Source organism: Stegodyphus dumicola, chromosome 1 (genome assembly GCF_044657685.1).
Source record: "Stegodyphus dumicola isolate Sdum_Otavi_A_Nest chromosome 1, ASM4465768v1".
Lineage (NCBI taxonomy): Eukaryota > Metazoa > Arthropoda > Arachnida > Araneae > Eresidae > Stegodyphus > Stegodyphus dumicola.
In genome coordinates this window covers 185,976,509-185,996,701 of record NC_140768.1, presented here as the reverse complement: position 1 = coordinate 185,996,701, position 20,193 = coordinate 185,976,509, and the positions used below count along the sequence as shown (strand labels likewise).

The window sequence follows — 20,193 nt, the reverse complement described above, 5'->3', positions numbered from 1 at the left end:
TATTTACATCACACACAACTGCATAACCTTAAAAATTAGACTTGTAATTTAAAATATGAGAAATGAAGTACTTATTAAGAGAGAATAAGCATTACCTGAACCATGGAAAATATTTCTTTTTTTTTTTATTTTAAATAATAGTTCAATTTACAGAAATAGTTTACAATGAGAGGGGGGGAAAAACTATGAAGAAATAAACTATATTACAAGATTTAATGATGAAATTTCAGTTCAAAATAGAGAAAATAAATAATAATAAGGCATATTTATTGTATTCGCTTGGAACCTAATAATAAAAACAATTTATTTTTCTACTAATATTGATATTTAAATAATTTAAATCTAAATTCTGAACATTTTCTAAATTTTCCTTGTATATCAGTTTTCTTTTAACAGATATTGCAAGCAAAGTAATTTAAGTAAAAAAGAGGAACATTTCTGAAATCAGAAGACAGAAATTTGCTTCATGCAGTCATCTTTAACAGTAAAAGCTTAACTAACCCCCATACTTGGAAATTGGCGAATATTCGGACAGTCGAGCATAACTTGAAGGAGCGGAGAGGGGGTAGACTGTAGCCACTCTTTAGATTTTTCCGCTAAATAAATGCTTTTGACATTTCAATATGTGCATCATATAAAAATAAACCAACGGAACTAAAAAATATTCTGCTTAGCAAGCACAGTAAAACTCTTTTAAGTGTTCATAACCAAATCTCGGATCGAAGATCAAAATTAATTATCTCTGCAAAATATCGCAAACGTTATTGCGCAATACATGCGCCGTAATTCTTCCCTATGTGATATTACGCAAGCGGAATCAACAACTGCCGGTATTGGGAGAATAAAGAACTAAATAACTGGTGTTTTTCATTCTAATTTTCAACAGAGAGCGTTAAATTTCCGGAATAGAATCATTCTTTGCTTGGGTTGGTAGACCGCAGAACTTTTAGTCCTATTCAATCCAGATTGGAAAGTGATTTCTCCCCAAAAAAGGGGGTCCGTTGCTTGTTTTGCAGCGAACTGTAACAGTTTCAATATTCAAGATTTTGCGGAGAAAGGGGAGACCTCCCAACCTTCGTACTGTATATTGTATTGGCCAAAAAAATGAAATTACTTCCTACTTCCATGAGTATTTGGGTGGGAGGAAAAGAATGTTGAATGTAGCGGAAATTTTCTACTGCTTTCGCAATTCTTTGACCAATAGAACGACGGGCACCTGTCTGTACTCTTCGTGCTCACCAAAGGTTATGTTAATGCAGAGAAAGGGGGAAAAGCTATTTCCGGGAGTATGACTCACCATCTGACATTCCATATTAGAAAGAAAATTTGTTTACTTAGTTTCGGCTTTGGTACGGGGAAAAAAGCGCGTTCATTAAAAAAAAAAAAAAAAAGCACTAAAAGCAAAAAAATAAGGGCTTTAAAGCAAAAGTAAGCACCTATAAGGGCCTTTATATTTTATTTTCAAATATAAGGACCTATAAGCACTAATAAGGACCACTACGAACCCTGTACAATTTCAGAAGAACAGAATTTAATGTAATCCTTAAAGATGAATGACAACTCTGGATGACACAATCTCTGTAAACAAAAACTATTTAAAAGAAGCTGGTGCCGAAAATTCATGCCATACAGTTAAAAAATCCTTAAACAAATTAAATATTCCAAAAAGTAGACCTTTAGAACATTTTACAGTCCAAAAAAAATTTTTTTTTTCCTCCCAAACAATTAGTGGGTCACAATATATACAAGCGACTTGCACTATACATAGTTGTACTTTGCGAACGAATGCTATTATACAGTTCATGAGAACATTCTGTGGTTTTTTAAACTAATAAGCCAATCTTCTGTTAGTTACTTTGTTTCTACTGATAAGGGAAAACTTTAATCTAAACAGATGCTTAAATATAATCTTTTTGGCTCACTCTGCATAATTCTAGAATAATTTGAAGGATAATTTTTGTCTGAGTGTAATCGTCAGAACGGAGAACCCAAAAGTTTTTCATTTTCATCATATTAAGCTCTTTTATTTTAAAATAGAAAAAAATTTTAATCAGACTGCTCATAAAATTTGTTCAGTATATAGACAAAGTGCTATTTTTGAAAACACAGGCCAAAAATGGTGTCAGAAGAGCAGAATTTAATGTAATCCTTAAAGATGATTGACAACTCTGGATGACAAAATCTCTGTAAACAACAACCTATTTAAAAGAAGCTAGTGCCGAAAATTCATGCCATACAGTTAACAAATCCTTAAACAAATTAAATATTCCAAAAAGTAGAGTACATGATCATTTGAAGTACCTTTACTTGGCTTATATTTTGAATAATACTCTATTAATACTGAGGGCAAGCAGACACAAAACCCTCTTATTCAGGAATCCCCCCCAAAAACTTTTGTTCTTGAAGAATATGGACCTGCAACTGATCACCTTCAAAATCAATAAGTTTTACTCAAAATCTAAACCAAACAAAGGCTGCTTCCTTTTTCGGTGGGAGGGGCCTAATTTTGAAAGCGAGATATTAACATTCAGTAAAATAATCATAAAATATATTGTACAGCATTTTACATATATCTATACATTAACAATATATTTCTTTGCCACAAAAGACAATCTGAGATTATGACTTCCTAACTCAATTCTCAAAAGCTGATACGGTAATGAAAAAATACAGCATACGTCAAACAATAGTATATCATGATTTTGTATTAAAGTCATGCATAAGATAAAGATACATCAGTTGGAATTTCACATGTATATCTGAGAATGGTTCAACTCAGAGCCTGGTTTCCATGGGGGCAAAAATACCCCTCCACTTTTCAGTGACCTCCAAATTCTACAATATTTAAAATATAAATAATATTATGGGTCCCCCTCTATTTTTAAGTTTTAAAAATACACTAGAAGCAGAATGAAACATTAAAACTTGTATATTAGTTTCCTTGCCTCTGTTCAGACCTTCAGTCTTAGAAACTACTGAGAAATACACTACGAACAAGAACTACAGTCGGCTTCGTTTAAAAATATAGATTACTAAATTATGATTTATAATAAGTGAGATGAGATGATTATTTGAACAGTTCTTAAGTTAACTTGTAAATTGGTTAGCACATTAATACCAAGGCTTTGGTTTATTATATTATGGCAAAGCATTTGAGGAAGGAATGCATTCGTGGAGGACTTTCTAAGGAAAACTGGCTCATACACTACACATTACACATGTGGAAAACCCCCAAAACGCCCATTCTTTATATTGTAAGGTATCTTTTCCCACCTTACTGCACTGCACGCCACTGCAGTGTAATTAGAAAGCATATCTGGTTAGCAGTCAGAAGGGCTGGCATTTGAGTTCCAGCGAGGACACTGCAGATTTTTTATGTTTCCTTCTCCAAAACAATAAGACCTAATATGGTCTCTGCAATATTAAATATAATTTACTTCAGAGATGTGAAAAAAACTAAAGGGGAGCTCTGTAACAAATTTTGCTCTGTGCTTCATTTTGTAAATCAGGTCTTGGTCATGGTTATGGGAAGACAACATTGTATATATATCTACTATTATAATTTATTATGCTATGCATTGTTGTTATCCACCTGAATTTTATGATTTATGAACCATTTGCCTCTCATTTTTAAATTTTTTATGGGATTATAATAAAACACAAGTACCAAATCAAAGGAAGCAAAATTATTGAATAATCTTTAAAATATTTAATTCTGATTTAAAAATAACAACTTATGATATTAAAAGTACCTTTTGTTCACTAACATGAACAATCAGTTTTGGAAGATTTCCTGTAACAGCAAAACATGGCCATTCAGGATCTTGGGTGTACACCATGCGCCTAAAATTTGTACAACAAATAAATAATTTGTTCTATATATAAAAAAAAGTCAAAGCAAAAATAAATATGGCAGTAAACATAATTAAAAACTAATTAGATATAATTAAAATAAGAAAAGATAAGCACAAATAAATATACTTTGTCTAAAACTATGCTTGCATGTAAATTCAAATCCAAAACATATTCAATGTTTTTTAATAAATACATACAATGAAAGATTTATATTGTATGTGAAGTCTGCAAATGCTTATCTATAGGCTTTCTGATGCTGTGCAACCCTATACAAATGGCATTTGCCTATATGACAGCAATTTAATTTTCACGATAGAAAATTTAAAGTCCAAATACGATCTGCATCCATCAAATCTTCACCCAGTCATGAAACTGGCTCTAACATCCCAAATTTCCCAAAACTGTCAAGTTTACAAGGTATTTTCTTGATTAAAATAGCATAAAATGCTACTAGTACTTTCTATTTGGGTTTTCTTTTAATATACTGCTTTAATTTCTTGGATGTATTTCAAGATGCATGTATTATACTTATTTAAATATGTTACAAAACATATTCTATGCCACACACATATATACATCCTGCCAGCTGGAGGATTAAGACACTAAATTACAAATAAAGTACAACATTCAGTATGATAGTCTAGTTCAAAACACAAACAAGCAATAGCAAAAATCGTGTAGAACTAAAATTTCCGCAACATTCATCAAAGCAGGTCCTGGAATAGAAATTGTAAGCCTATTTTTAGTCTCCTGTTTACACCCTGCAGCCATCAATCACCAGGAAGTGAACAGATTTTAACATTTTACCGACCGCTAGCAGTTCAACAGTATACGCACATCCGACCGGGCGCTCAGCCTCAGATTCTACATGTCCTGAATAACTGTCAGGACAATCTGATAACTCGCCTAAATAAAACTCTCCAGCAGCATTTTTTTCGCTCATCGTGAACGGTAAATTTTTTAAAAACGGTGTAAAAATGTGGGAGTTTACGAAGCAACGCACTTAACGCAAATGAGCAATGTACCTCAATATTAATAATAAAATGCAGATGATGTAGCAAATGGCAATAGTTTAATGCACTTATTCTTTCTAGAAAAAAATTTTTTTAAATATTTTTAAACATATTTATTTTTATCATGAGAAACTAAGTTGCCAGAAAAACCAATTTCAGATGTTATCACCAAAAAAAAAAAAAAAATAAAAATAAATAAATAAATAAATAAATAAATAAATAAATAAATTTCAGTTGAACTACAGTTAATTTCTATTTATTGCATACTATAAAAAAGTAAAATGTATAAAATTTAAGAAAATATAAAGCCCTGAAAGAAAAATACCTTAGAAATGCAGTTTAGTATGATAGAGTTCAAAACAGGGTTCAGGCAAACAGGGTTCAAGGCAAAGTCCACTTTCATAGTTTTTGCACCAGATTCAATAAATCTAATTAATAACCAGTCTAATCATTAACATAATTAATAATTCGATAATTTAATTAAATAATCAAGATAATGGCTGAACGTTTTCTAGCAGCCATTTCTGTAAGAAAAAAGCGCCAAAAAGTGAAGTTTGAGCGATAATACCATGTGCCTTCAAATGTCGCAATTTAGTGGACAACTAATGATATCTATTGGCCAAAACGTAAACTGAACGCCTAATACTGTATATAATTTATTTTCAATAAAGGAAGAAACACATATGCCTGTGGAAATCGCAGGATGAGCAAATTTTGCTACATTTGAGTTGCCTGTGGAAATCGCGGGATGATTAGCCAGAGGGGTTAATAGGCTATCAGTCGGTAGACATTGGCGAAAAAAGCTGATTAATAGGTTGCCTGTCAGTAGGCGTTGGCAGAAAAAAGCCGATTAATAGGCTATCGGTCGGTAGGCATTGCTGAAAGAAGCTGATTAATAGGCGATCGGTTGGTAAAATGTTAAGAAGTTTTATTATATGATTCATTCATTCTCCTCCTTGCCTTTTGCCAATTATTTATCTCTTTTATTTTCATAAATAGCACAGAAACTGGAAATCTGTTGCATTACAGCAGTCCATATACTACTAAGTATTCTGAAACACTAAAATACAAACTTATTACACAGGTTATCTGAATACAGAAAAGCATAGAAGGGGGGCATGTGGCTGCATGTGGGGAGAAATGCCTACTTTTTTTTTTTTTTTTTTTTTAAGGCAAACTGGTTTGTAGTAATGCTACCTAAGCAGCCAGCCTACTACCAAGGAGAAAACTATGAAAATATGCATGCAGCCAGCCAATATGCTGAGTATTAAATCTAGGTTCAATTACTAATATCCACTATACTTTAGGTCAACCTAAGTTGAGAACACTGGATACAGTAAAAAGTGTATGCGTCCGCCGTAGAATATAGTTCTACCATTTCGAGAAGTAACATTGTAAAAATTATGCTGTGATATATGAATACTGTTGAACAAAGAGAACAGAAGGAAAAAATTTGTAAAACGATAGATTACGTTGCGTCCAGCTTTTTTAAAATTTGCTAAATCGTGTCAATCATTCAATGACCAGCAGGGAGACATCCTTTTTTTTTTTTTTTTTTTTTTTTTTTTGGCACTATTGGCGAAACAGCAAATTCCAGCAACTCCGACCTCACCCCACTCTTGATGAGAAAAGCAATTAAGGCATTCATTCATTCACTGACCAGGAGGAGAAAAAAGCAGTTGTTATGGTATCTTCGACATATGTGTACAATTTTTAACCTCATAAAGCTGCAAAATCTCATAAACCTGAATAAACAGTACCGCTAAGATTATCGTAATGAATATTTTTGTCAATTACGGGAGGGCATTTTCCTTATAAATACAATAATGATATTGTTACTTGTTATAATATTTGCGGGATTGAATACCTCAGTTTAAAAAAAAAAAGCCCTTTCCAATGCCACAAATTAAAATTACAAGAGCCGTTTACAAGGGGGGAAAGAGGCAGACCTGTAAACAGTTATAAATAGCATTATAAATACAAGCTAACAAATCCCTTAGAAAAATATAAAATGGAAGTGTAGCACCAGTAGCCGAGTGGTTAAATATCTGAGTTGTTTGAGTGCAATTGAACGGGCTGTAGTCGGTTTTGGGCCCACCAGCGGCCGAGCGGTAAAATCGCTGAATACTGGTAGTTCGGTTCGAGGTTCGAATCCCCCGAATGGGCTGGCTGCATGGGCGTTTTCGTGGTTTTTCCCATGTGTAATATGTATACGAGCCAGTTTTCCTTAGAAAGTCCTCCACAAAGGCATCCCTCCCCTTAGGCAGATAGCCCTAGTGTGCTTTTCCGTATTCTCAATACACTACACCATAGCCGTTTTTGCTGCTTTTCCCATGTGTAACGTGAATACGAACTTGTTTCCTGTAGGAAGTCCTCCACGAAATGAATCTCACCACTTACTCGGGAATCTCTTGTGTGCTTTGCTATATGCAAATCACCTAACCTAACCAATACGGAAGTACTGATCAATTGAATTAACTATAGTAGAAGGAACAAGGGTTTCTGCCTAAAGGAAGAGATGGCTTCATGGAAAATTTATAGAGGTAAAGGAGTTTTTTTATATAACACACTGAGGGACTCCTATGCAGTTCAGAGCTTACAAAAATCATTACAAAGGAACTCGCTGCATCCTACCAGTGTTTCACGGCTTAAGCAACTCTATCATTAATGCGCTTGACTTGCAGATGATTCCATCCAAGCAAAGGAATAGCCAGATTTTTTGCTTATGATATGCTTGTTGTTTTTATATCTCAAAGAAAATGTATGGTTTTTACCTAACTTATACAGTCATACACAATTACTTATACAGTCATACAAATATAATTCACAGATTCTCAGTGAGCTGAATCGGTCTGCTTTTTTTAAACTGAGAGATGTAAAAGCAATATATTCCTTTGCACAAAGCAAAAGACCCACCTTTCACGCCCCGTCACGCATAGACGTTTCATTCGTCAAAGCACAAAAACTTTAATTTTAAATACAAGCAAACTGTCATTTAATATGGTAAATGTCTTAAAAGCAATAAATGCACTTTTTAAGAATTTAATTTTTTTTTATACTTATTTAGTTCTCATGAATATTTGCGCTTTGTTGTAACAAATATAAGACATTTCTAATGTTATAATTATAATCAATTAGTGGAATTAATTCGTATGTGATTAATTAATTGTTATAAGATTATTTGATTCTTAATTTTTATGTTTGTTTCACAATTTCAAAGCTTTAATATTTTTCTAATACCTTTAAATTTTTAATGGTAAGCTCTTTAGTAGACTTCAATCTTATGATCTCAATTTCCAGTCTTTTTATTCATTTTATTTTTGATTTTAAACAGTAATCAGAAAGATAGGATAAAACGTACTGCAGGAAGGTGATTTTCTGAGACTGACTGGAAATGCGTGTGTTTTAGGAGACAATTAATACAGGATATAATTTTCATAATGTCTAAATATTGTCAGAGTTTTTTAAACAATCGCAAATTAAAATTAAAGTCTTTAAAAAATAAAAATAAAAATTTTCCCCTCTTTCACTGTTTTGTTAGCAACAAACTACATAAACTCTTAAAAATTAAAAGAAAATAATTTACTACCAGATTTTCCAAATTTATATATTTTACTTTTAACTATGCGAACGGTCTTGGGGAAAAACTTTGACCCAAACTGCAAGGAATACATTGTTAGCTCTTCCAGTTTCAAGTTTTATAACATGCCCTACATTTTACACTATGATGAACTATCAATTTCAACTACAGCTTCACTGCATAAAAAAATTGTTATTTAAATACGCTGGATTTGGCAAGAAGTTGCCAAATGTGTAGTGAATTGGAGGAACTGAATATCCACAGGCAGTTTACTGCATATGGATAGCTTGAAGAACAGGGTGAAAAGCTGTGAAAAGGTCGTTCATGCTAGCCTTGTATGTGTTCTCAGGTTAGCTTGTCGCGAAGTATAGTCTTAACCATTTGAAAACTGGTGGGCTCAAAAACATATAAATAAATACATAAATAGTATTGTAAATTCTTCTCAGCATTCAAATATTTCTATTGCAATAAAAAAGTTTCTTGTAGCAGCATTATTTTGGTCAGTTTTATTAAAATAATAAATGTTTGCACTACCTGGATGAACTGTCAGTTGTTGATATCATTGCACATTATTATGCATAAAAACATTTTAAATTATCATCAATATCATGAGATGTTCAGAAATTTGCATTCACAATATAATTTCAAACATTATTTCTCTTCCTTTCATGAAATCATTATAAAACTATTATTAACAACTATTATAAAACACTTAATTAAAAAATCACCATCAAATTGACTTGTACCAGCAAATTTTTGTGGTAGACATATTTTGGCTATTATTCATTATATCATTTCAGAAGTTGCTAAAAAAATGTTTAAATTCAAACATGTTCAATCTACCATTCAATTACCAAAACAATATTACCATTTAATACCTAAAATACATATTTCACATACAACATGAACTGTCAGGATTCCACTGAGTAACTAAACAATAATTATTCTTTACTTCTAAATTAAAAGCATCAACATGGTAAAACAAAAAACGTTTACAATAAACATACAAATTTAAATTCGGTTTACAATAAGAAATTTTTAATTAAAAAAATTAATGCAATCAACCAAAAAGATAACTCCACAAAACAATAAATCTGCTCATCAAACTACTCCATTTTAAGAAGCCTTATAATAGAAGCTAGTATAGCATAAATCCAAATTACAAAGACTAGCAAAAAACTTAACTCTCTAAAAAACTAGCTAAAAAACTAAAACTCAAATCTGCTTATAAAGAATTTCTAAAAATCTATTTTTTGAATAAAAGTAATTAACAGAATCCTTTTTATATACAACATACAGTGGATGGACAAAAATATGGAAACACCTTGTGAAATGCATGTTTGAAAAGAAAGATTGATTTTAATGAAATATGTAGGTGGTGCTGGCGTTTTTGACTACTGACGCCACCTATACAACTTCGTAAATGTGCTAAACAGTTCAGTTGTTGTCGGAGTACTATTATGTGAGGTTTTTATTGCATTATGTCAGAGTTAACAGACTTCGAATGTGGGCAAATTGTCGGAGCACGTACGGTAGGTGCTTCCATAAGCAAGGTAGCCGAGGTGTTTAGTGCTTCAAGAGGTACTGTATCGAAGATTTATTCCGCATATTTGAAAAGCGGAAAAACATCATCTGCTAAATCACAGCGCAGATGAAAGTGTGTCCTGAGTGATCGTGACAGACGATCATTAAGGGCAATTGTGACGAAAAATAAGAAGACCACAGCTGCAAAAGTTACCGCTGAAATGAATGTTGTGTTACCGAACCCTGTGAGTACCAAAACAATTAGAAGGGAGCTTCATAAACAGGGAATTGCTGGCCGTGTTGCAATTGAGAAGCCACTCATCAGTGATGCTAATGCCCGTAACAGGAAAAAGTGGTGTTTAAGTCATAACGCCTGGACTATAGAGCAGTGGAAGCGAGTAATATGGTCTGACGAGTCTTCTTTTACATTGTTTCCTACTTCTGGCCGAGTTTACGTCTGGAGAACGCCATCTCAAGCCTATAATACAGACTGCTTGTTGCCAAGAGTGAAACATGGCGGGGTTTCTGTTATGGTTTGGGCAGCCATATCGTGGTTATCTGCTAGCCCCATGATAACTGTGTCAGAGCACATGACTGCCAAGACTTATGTGAACATTTTGGCCGATCAAGTTCATCCCATGGTACAAACTTTGTTCCCCGATGGTGATAGTGTCTTCCAAGACGACAAAGCCCCTGTTCACACAGCTCACATTGTCCAGGACTGGTTTTCTGAGCACAAGGATGAGTTGTCCCATCTCCCCTGGCCACCACAGTCACCAGACCTGAATATTATCGAACCTTTGTGGTCTACATTGGAACGGAAAAACGGAAAGTGTGTTCTCGTTATCCACTGCCAACATCGTTATTTGAACTTGCCACCGTTTTGCAGGAAGAATGGTATAATATTCCCTTGGCAAACATACAGGAATTGTATTTATCCATTCCGAGAAGACTGCAAGCTGTTTTGGATGCCAACGGGTTTCCTACACCATATTAAGCAAAGAAACATGTTTTTTTAAAGGTGTTTCCATATTTTTGTCCAACCCCTGTAGATACAGGCTTATTAACATTAAATACCAAAATTTCTTGCTAATCTGCTCAGCTATAGCTAGTTAATATGAAATAAATAATATTTTCAAGTCAAAGTAAGCTTTTCTTAAAAAAAAAAAAAAAAAAAAAAAAAATTAGTTATCAGAAGAATTAGAAAAAGTTATTGTAAAAATCCCCCAAAGAAATATTTCATACTCTGAAAACACGCATTACCTTTCTGTCTGAATGGTTATAGAAAATCTGTCTAAGATATGCATGGTGCTAGTACCTCGAAGTTGTGCAAATTTCCAGTTATCTTTCAAACGACTAACAAGCACTTGAATATTACTCAATTCAAGAATATATCTGAAATAAAGTAATCATCATATTAATTTAAAATTAATATGGGAATGCTATATATACATAGAATTACATTTTATGCAGGCATTTTTTTAATACTTAAATGAAAAATAAGTAAATCTGCAGAACTGTTACAGCATCCATTCATCCTTTATGAAAAACATTATATGATAAAAATTAGAAAATATAATGTTACTCTAAAAACTATGCCTCTGCTGAACACTAAATTTTTTTTTTTTTTTTTTTTTAAATATAACTACTAAAATCAAAGTGCTTTTATAATGAAATTTATCAGAAAGATTATGCAGAAAATCTCAAAAGTAGAGTAATTTTGAGAGAAAATTACAAATTATTTATATATGCAGCTAAAAATTAGTTTTAAAACATTAAACCTCTTTCAGCCATCACTGGATATCATTTATCATGCCATTTGCTTTGCAGTGATCTCATCTATTCTTGTAAATAAATTAGTTTACTTTCCCTGGCAATATTAAAGGAAAAATCCTCTTTATTGTATCATTTTAAAACTACACTTTTATTATTTGAAACAAAGAAATTTAGGTAATGATCCAGTATGCAATCTACTGCTTTCAGTTCCTTATTCTTTAGATGGTACCACTAAAACTGGTCGCCATTTCAGTCATTTCTCTTTTCCTGCCATTTTTAGTGCATGTTCAAATATGAAGGCCACTGAAATTTTTATTTTTTTAAGCTATTATTGAATTATGAAGCTATCAGAATTTATCACAGAAGCACAGTGGAGATTAATGTTGGTGACATGAACTCAGTGGATATATTGTAGAAGCATGGCAAGATCCATTAATAAAAGAGATGACTACTTTTTAGCCATGCTATGCACCATTTGTAATATATACAGCTGAACAGCTCTTTTATGGACTATTCTTACTTTTTTACGAAACTGGAAGGAATTTTAATTTAATGGAGTTAAAAGTTTAATAGGTTAATACATTATTTAATGGAATCATTTTCATTTATGTTATCTTTATTATTTGTATTTATTTTCTAATTTAAAAATAGCATTTTGAGAGCACCATATAAGGAAAAAATAAATTAAAGGAGTAGATTACATACTACAACATTATTAAAATTTGTATATCTGTAGATAAAAGTTTTAACTCTTTTCTCCAAAAAAATATAATACTTGTCATAGCTCAATTTAACTACATTCTCATATTTTTAGAATGAATTAGAAAAAAATTCTACAAAGCCACCTAGTAAGGAAAAACACTTTTGTATATTAAAACATTACATTTTGACAGTTAATTAAATGATAGTTGCATGATACACTTATTCTACACAAACAAATGGTGAAAATATGATTTCTAATTCCAAAGGCACCAAAGTTGAATCAAGAGCCATTTAAAACAAAATTTAAATTATATGTAAATAATAGAAATAATTCCTTTTTACTCTAGCTTAAAATTTTAATGTATTTTGAAAAATCTTAAAAACAATTTAAATTCCTTCCCAGTCTCCCTCTACAAACTCTATTTTAGAAGTCACTTTGCTTAATATCTCATATTGTATCAATACCAAAGACAACATATTATCCAGGTGTAAATGCATTAATATATAAATATGGTAATATGTGTTTTGTATAATGATATTATAATAACAGACAGAGAGAAAATCAACTTGAAGATTTTTATTATAAAAATTTAATGTATCTTACTTCTCATAGATATGTTCTTTGACTGCATGAGGATCATTTGGACTTGAAATCATTTCCATCAATTTATTAGCTTTTTCTGTTTGTTCTAGAAGCTCTTGAGGTGTAGAACAAGGTGTAATAAAATCCTCTAAGAATATTTAAAAAAGAATATTGTGTGTTTAGGCATATTGAGTACCATAACAGCAGGAAAATATTACTAAAAATAAACAAGTCATAAATCAAAAGCAATACACAATACAGTTAAACTTAGAATAGCCATAGTGAAAGCTGTTTACAATGAATGAATTCTATGCTCCTGTCCAATGTCTTGTACACTTAGACTTATTTTATAGAGTTATAATGAACCTAAATCCAACTAACACCAAGAAATTTTAAACAGTCGTTTTTAACCATGTTTTCATTGTCACTAAGCAGTGTTGTATTTAATAAGGCCACATAATGGCATCCCAAATATATTTTATTCAGAGCTTTATGATTTATTGCATTGCTTGGACCAATCTGAACCAGCTGGTAAGAAGTAATGACTTGGTCTTTTAAGAAAAAACTAAGAATATTTTTATATTAATTTCAAACCATGGAATAAAGTGAAGTGCAATCTGAAATCCTCTTATTGAAATTCAATATTCAGATAGCTTATTGTCTCTAGAACATATCCTACATACAGCAACATATGCTTAGTTCCTTTCATTATCACAGAACCATTCCTTTGATTCCTTTGGTTATTTAAATATTCCCTCCACCACCCATTTTATAGATTTTTGATTGAGATTGCAAATAAAGAATTAACACATCACACTGCTCAATAATAATTTTTATTACATTGACATGAGATGCCCACCAGTGACTGAGTGGTAAAGTCATTGAACACTGGTAGTTATATCTGGGTTTGGTTCCCGGGGAAGGGGCTACATGCATGGACATTTCTGCAGTTTTTTGAAAGCGTAACATGGACATCAGCCAGTTTTTTTTAGGAAGTTCTCCATGAAGGCATTTCTGACTCAGGCAGATAGCCTTAGTGTACTTTACTATAATCAAATAAATGAAACTAAGCCACAGAATAGCCAATGTGTTTGTGCTAATTTGGGGATTTTATGCTTTGGTATCTGTAACACCTTGACTAGCACACAATGCAAAAGAAGGGCAAACACATTGCAAGTTAAATGTCGATGATACATTCCTTTTTAGCAATGATTAGACCCAATCCTAGTACTCATCATAGTAGCCCAATGATGAGTACAAGGATGAGTACAAGGATGAGTACTTCCAAAGCCAACAAGATTACTCATTGGAATGTTTTTTCTATGAAAAGTTTATCATTTTTGACAAATAGTGTCAATTAACACATCAACAACATCAATTTTTTTAATATCAATATATCTAATATCAACAGCTAGAACTGTGCTACTGATACATACGTACTTTCATCTATTATCCCTGAGAATTTGTTTTTTCATATGTTGGAAATGCGTATTTTTTTATGATAGGTATAGAATGTTGTATAAGATAAGACACTTTAGTCACCTTTATCTGAATTTATTTTTTAGTATTGCTATCATGAAATACTTTTTTTACATAGTTCTATAAGATGATCACATTCCACAAATGGAATTATAATCACAGACATGAGTGCAGCAATTGTTAACTCTGCATTTGCTAGTTCTTTCTCCTAGATTTATTACTTGTGAACAGTGTGCCTAGCTTTGATCTTATTTTAGCAATATTTGCACTTTATTTGCGTTAAACTGTATTTTTGTATGCTAGAAACATTGATTTATTGGCATTCCCGTATTTTCTCAACATTAATGTCTGAAAATTTTATTACACAACAGTTTACTCATCTGTCTCAGTGGGGAACAAGTTTCAGACACTTGGGGGTATTTAGTAGTTATCTTGTTTAAAAATGTTCTATAATATAAAAAATAAAACACTAATTCAATAATATAAAATAGAAATAATCACTACAGTTAAAAAGTGTATCAGTGTATGCAAAACATGCATAAATGTACACATCACACCAAATAATGCAATAATTCCACAAATGATCATGATAGACTGTGCAATAAAGACCACCTTTTCCCTGCTCAAGAAGTTACAGATGTAAGTAACATAAACAAAAAATATACACTAGAACCCTGCAAAAAAACCTTGAAATCCTTTTACATCTGCTGTATTTTGCACAAGAACTTTAATTATCACAAATTATAATAACAATTGCTGGAATATACAATTAAGAAAATTGCAAACTATTAAATGCATTTTATTTTATTGTATTTGCAAGACATAAAAATAAATTTTGACTTAAAAATTAGGAAAAAACCCAGATAATGAGATATTTTTGTGGGAAGCAGGAACCTATCAACCCAGATGACAATCATAAAACCCAGGTGTGGGAGCCCTGATCTGTTTTACCTCTTTACTGCTATTATTATTTAATTTGCTATCCTGATAGCATTTAACTCTAAAATAATTTTGTGCAATTTCGAAACAAAATTCTGACTTGCATAAGGGTGTGTGCACTTTCATGAAAAAATATTGGATAATATAACACATAAGGGTGCCAATGGTCACTTTTAAGTGAACAACTTAACTTCAGTTTGTGCACAATCCCCTAAACTGCTGCACCATTATGAAGTTTGCCGTTTTCTCTAACAGTGGTCAAATTGCATAAAGGTCCAGCACCTCTATGAAGGCATTCCATAACAGAATGCAGAAGAGATGCAATGCTTCATCATTTCTTCCATTTCCCTAGAAAAAAACTGGATATTGTCCTATCAGGTGATGAAGAAAAATAATCCTAAAGTATAGAACCAGGTTACCATTCCTCACCACATTATCTAATGTTAGCCCTACAGAATGCTAAAAATACATGGCAATAAAAGCTGATAAAAAAAATCAAACATTTATTTAACAGAGTTTTGCATTATTGCTTATCAGTATCAGTTAATCATAATTTTATTTTTTCAGTGATGATAAAGTATGTAACTCTATCAATGATATTTTATCAATATAGTAATTCTATATTTGTGACACAAAAATACAGAGCATTTAAAATTCTACTGACAGAATGATAAACACAGAAATAAAGACTAAAAGCTTACAATTTCAAATATCGGAATTATGTAGATGGGTAGATTTAATTTTTTGGGGGCAGGGATTGAATGCTAACACTTTTTTGCCATAAAAAATTTTAAAAATATGTCCATACCCTTAATACTTGTTTCAAGCAATCACAAAATTAACATCAACAAATTCACAGAATATATGATTAGTATGGCACAAAATGCCCTACTAAACATATTTTACTCACAGTATTCACATCTGCCAAATAACACACTTATTTGATAAATCAACAATATGGCTGATCAAGTGAAAGAGATACAATGGCTTAAATTTGTTTTCAGATACTTCTATTTTTAAAATGTTTTTTGCATAGATCTTATACTAAATATTTAAACAAAGACTTCACTTTTTTTCCCCTAATATATCATTTTTCCTTTACTTTAAGCCTTGTTTGTTGTAAAATAAATATCATCCAAACATTCCTTGTAATAAAATAATTTTTTCAAAAAATGTTAATCACTAACTCTTAAAATAATTCAGACACCTGAAAGTTTTGTTCAAATGTTTTAGTAAAATATATTAACAGTTTCAAATCTGAAGTAAACATAGCAAGCCATTAGAATTTAGCACTCATTTCTGCTAGGAATTTAATTATGCATTTTCTGACAGTAAAAGTATTCCGGATATAAAAAAAAAATCCTTGATGTAAAGCATTTAACTATTTTTGATGCAATAAAATGATTGAAATTGTAGGGAACAACTGAAAATGCACTATACTCTGGAACACATTCTAAACTGACACCAAGAAAATGCAGATTTACTATATGAAAAGTCAAACAACACCTAAAAATTAGTACTGTAAAACATTCAGCAGATTCAAATCAGTTTGCACTAAACGTTAACCCTGAAGCTTTTACAAGAATAATTTAAGACATATGAATACAATGAGTAATCAGTAAGAAGGAAATTCTTCATCAACAAGAAAACAAAGAAAATATGCCTGGCATTCACAAAATCCCTGACAAGCAAAGTTTTATCATTTTGTAACAATGTTATACAGTCAAAAGTCGTTAATTCGGACACCCATAATCCGGAATGATCTATAATCCGGACCTCAAAGCTACAAACTTTCTGCGCATGCGTCGCTTTCACGCATGCGCACAGGCGTTTACGAGAGCGCGTAAGACCCTTACGGCTGCGAATATGTTTGTGCGCATGCGCGTTTAATGTGTAACGGAGTTATACGCTAAGCTAAAGTTATCTAATTCAGTTAATGTTGCAGATTGCGTTGTTCCTTAATCTTCGAAATGGATACGGCTTATTATTTTTTGCAGACTGTTAGAGCAATTTTATAAAAGTAAGCTTGAACTTTCGATTATGCCAAATAGAATTTCCGATATATATTTACTACAAAGCGAAAGTATGTTTTGAAATCCGAAATCTGTTTATCAATTTCACGCTGCTCTGCCGCAGAGGGGGGGGCAGAAACGTCATTATTAGATTATGATAGATTAGAAAGATTATGTCAAATAGAATTTCTGATATATATTTACTAATATGTAATTTGTATCTACAAAGCGAAAGTATGTTTTGAAATCCGAAATCTATTTATCAATTTCACGCTGCGGATTGGAAGTTGATCTGTCAGCACTATCCTTATCTTCAGGGCAGATGTTTTTATTTTATTTCGTTTATAATTCCGTACTAAGTGTAGTATTTCATTTCGATGTACACCGTCTTTGATATGATTTAAATCAAGTTCCTCGTCATTATAATTCGCTTCCGATAGTGAAGAAAGTGACCCAGAGGTTATTGAAAACGAAAACATTTCGATTGACAAATTAGTCGGTATTCTCAACACAGCAATTATAGGACTTGAACAGCGGAACTTTGTAACTAAACAAGAAATTATGTCTGTTTAATAGAATTAAAGAGAAAGTATTATCACATGAAACGAAGCAACTTACATTGAAAGAAATGTTTAATAAAGTAAACAAAAATAAATATTAAGCTTTTTCTTTTTGTAAATTTTGATACCCTTTAGATCATAATTGTTCTTTATTTCATAAATTACGGTTTCATATTTTTAATTTTGTAATTTCTGCATGCCATCTTACCAGATTTAAACTGATGATCTATAATCCGGAAAAATCGATAATCCGGAATCGCCGAAGTCCCGACGAGTCCGGATTAACGACTTTTGACTGTATTTAATTAAGAACTGAATTTTAAAAAAATCTATTGACAGAGACATAATGGTTTTGAAATGTTTTGCTACTTTTGGAATAGCAAATTTAGTATTTATTGAAAATAATATGAAATGGTTTAAACATAAAAATATTATTAATGAAAACCTGAAAGCATCTTCAAAGAAACTTCGAATGCAAAATACATTCAAGTTCTATCAAAATGACGATCCTAAACATAGCACCCTATAGTTTGCTTGTGGTTATCATACAACTGTCCTGAAGTTATCAAAACTTCTCCATATTATTTGAGCTTGAATTCTATGGAACATCTATAATTACATCGATGGTAAAAAGAATAAGGAAATATCATACTTCTTTGAAAGCTCTACTAAAAGCAATTCTTATGTATGAAAGGAGCAAATGGAACATTCTTACAAGAAAACACTAGTTGAATTCACGCCAAACAGTACAAAACACGTAACTGAATAAGTCTCTCACTTGAAACTAATCATAGGCACCTTTATAACAATCCAGCATTTTTCATAAAGGTGCACATCTGTGTTCCTTTATAGATATAGCTGGCCTTGATTTCTGGAAATGCAGATTTCAAGCACTGAAAAAACTAGACCAGTAGTTACAAAAGGGTTGCATTCCGAAATAATTTTTGCTAATGAATGAAAAGATATTTGAACATTTTTTGTTTGGTTTTAAAGCTATAGATATTTATTTAAATTATGAATTAATTTATAATTACTAGTTTATTTAACTGATTTGTGATAATTACTCACATTCATTTATTATCAATCTGTTACGACATTTTCTTCTGGATTCCTTCTTTCTCTTTCACAGACAACTTCGACACTCATACCAATTTGCCATTTTTCATTAAAATGTAAACAATTTCATTAAAATGTAGACAATTTTAAGTGAACCACTTAACTTCAGTTTGTGCATGATCCCTTAAACTGCTGCATCATTATGAGGTTTGCTGTCTTTTCTAACAGTGGTCAAATTGCATAAATGTGCATCATCATTATGAAGGCATTCCATATCAGAATGCAGAAGAGATGCAATGCTTCAACATTTCTTCCGTTTCCCTAGAAAAAACTGGATTTGCCCTATCAGGTGATGATGAAAAATAATTCTAAAATGTGCAACCAAGTTACCATTCCTCACCACATCACTTAATATTAGCTCTACAGACTGCTAAAAAATACTTGCCAAAACCAGATTTGGTGATAAACTACCATGATGGAATGATTTTTAATATTTTTAGAAAAATAACATGACTTTCACATGAAATGAACTATATATAAAGAATCGTAAACAAAACAAACAAAAAGAAGAAAGGAAGGAAAAAAAAGAAAAAAAAAAAAAAAGCAAATACACCTTTTTTTTTTTTTTTAAATGAGAAGAATTACCTGTAAAATAAATGTCATATTTTATAAGAACAATCATAGCACATATGTATAACAATGAAGTAAAATACGATATTTTTTATTTTTCAACAATACGAAAGTCTTTACCATCATCATCTAAATCTTCTGACATTGAAGTGCTTTTGGTTAGATCATCCTTTTTTGCATTGAACAAGTGCAACTTTCCCAAATCAAATACAACCTGAAAAATAATTTTTCAATCTAAAACACGCTTCAGAAACTTCCTATAATTATAAGTAACAGTATATATTATAAGTAACAGTACAATCAGTAGTCTGACTTACAACTGATGAGTTTTTATCCAGAATATCTTCAGGAATTATTATTTGTGGTGCTGAAATAGCCATTTCTATATTCCAACCCTTAGAATAAACCTAAAAAAGATATATATTTATTATTTTACACTCTCATTTAAAACTGTTATATGAAAAGAAACATGTGAATTTGAGGA

The 20,193-nt window shown here is 31.5% G+C and overlaps 1 protein-coding gene across 1 annotated transcript in view; it reads right to left on the bottom strand.

Moving 5' to 3' along the window:
* Vps13D (vacuolar protein sorting 13D) overlaps window positions 1-20,193 on the bottom strand; it is a 131,022-nt gene that overhangs the window by 62,817 nt on the left and 48,012 nt on the right. The window contains exons 17-21 of the mRNA XM_085823754.1: window positions 20,027-20,116; window positions 19,830-19,923; window positions 13,055-13,181; window positions 11,236-11,367; window positions 3,753-3,843 (exon numbers count right to left, since the gene is read on the bottom strand). Of these exons, the coding sequence (XP_085679880.1) occupies window positions 3,753-3,843; window positions 11,236-11,367; window positions 13,055-13,181; window positions 19,830-19,923; window positions 20,027-20,116 (534 nt within the window). The remainder of the gene's footprint in view (window positions 1-3,752; window positions 3,844-11,235; window positions 11,368-13,054; window positions 13,182-19,829; window positions 19,924-20,026; window positions 20,117-20,193) is intronic.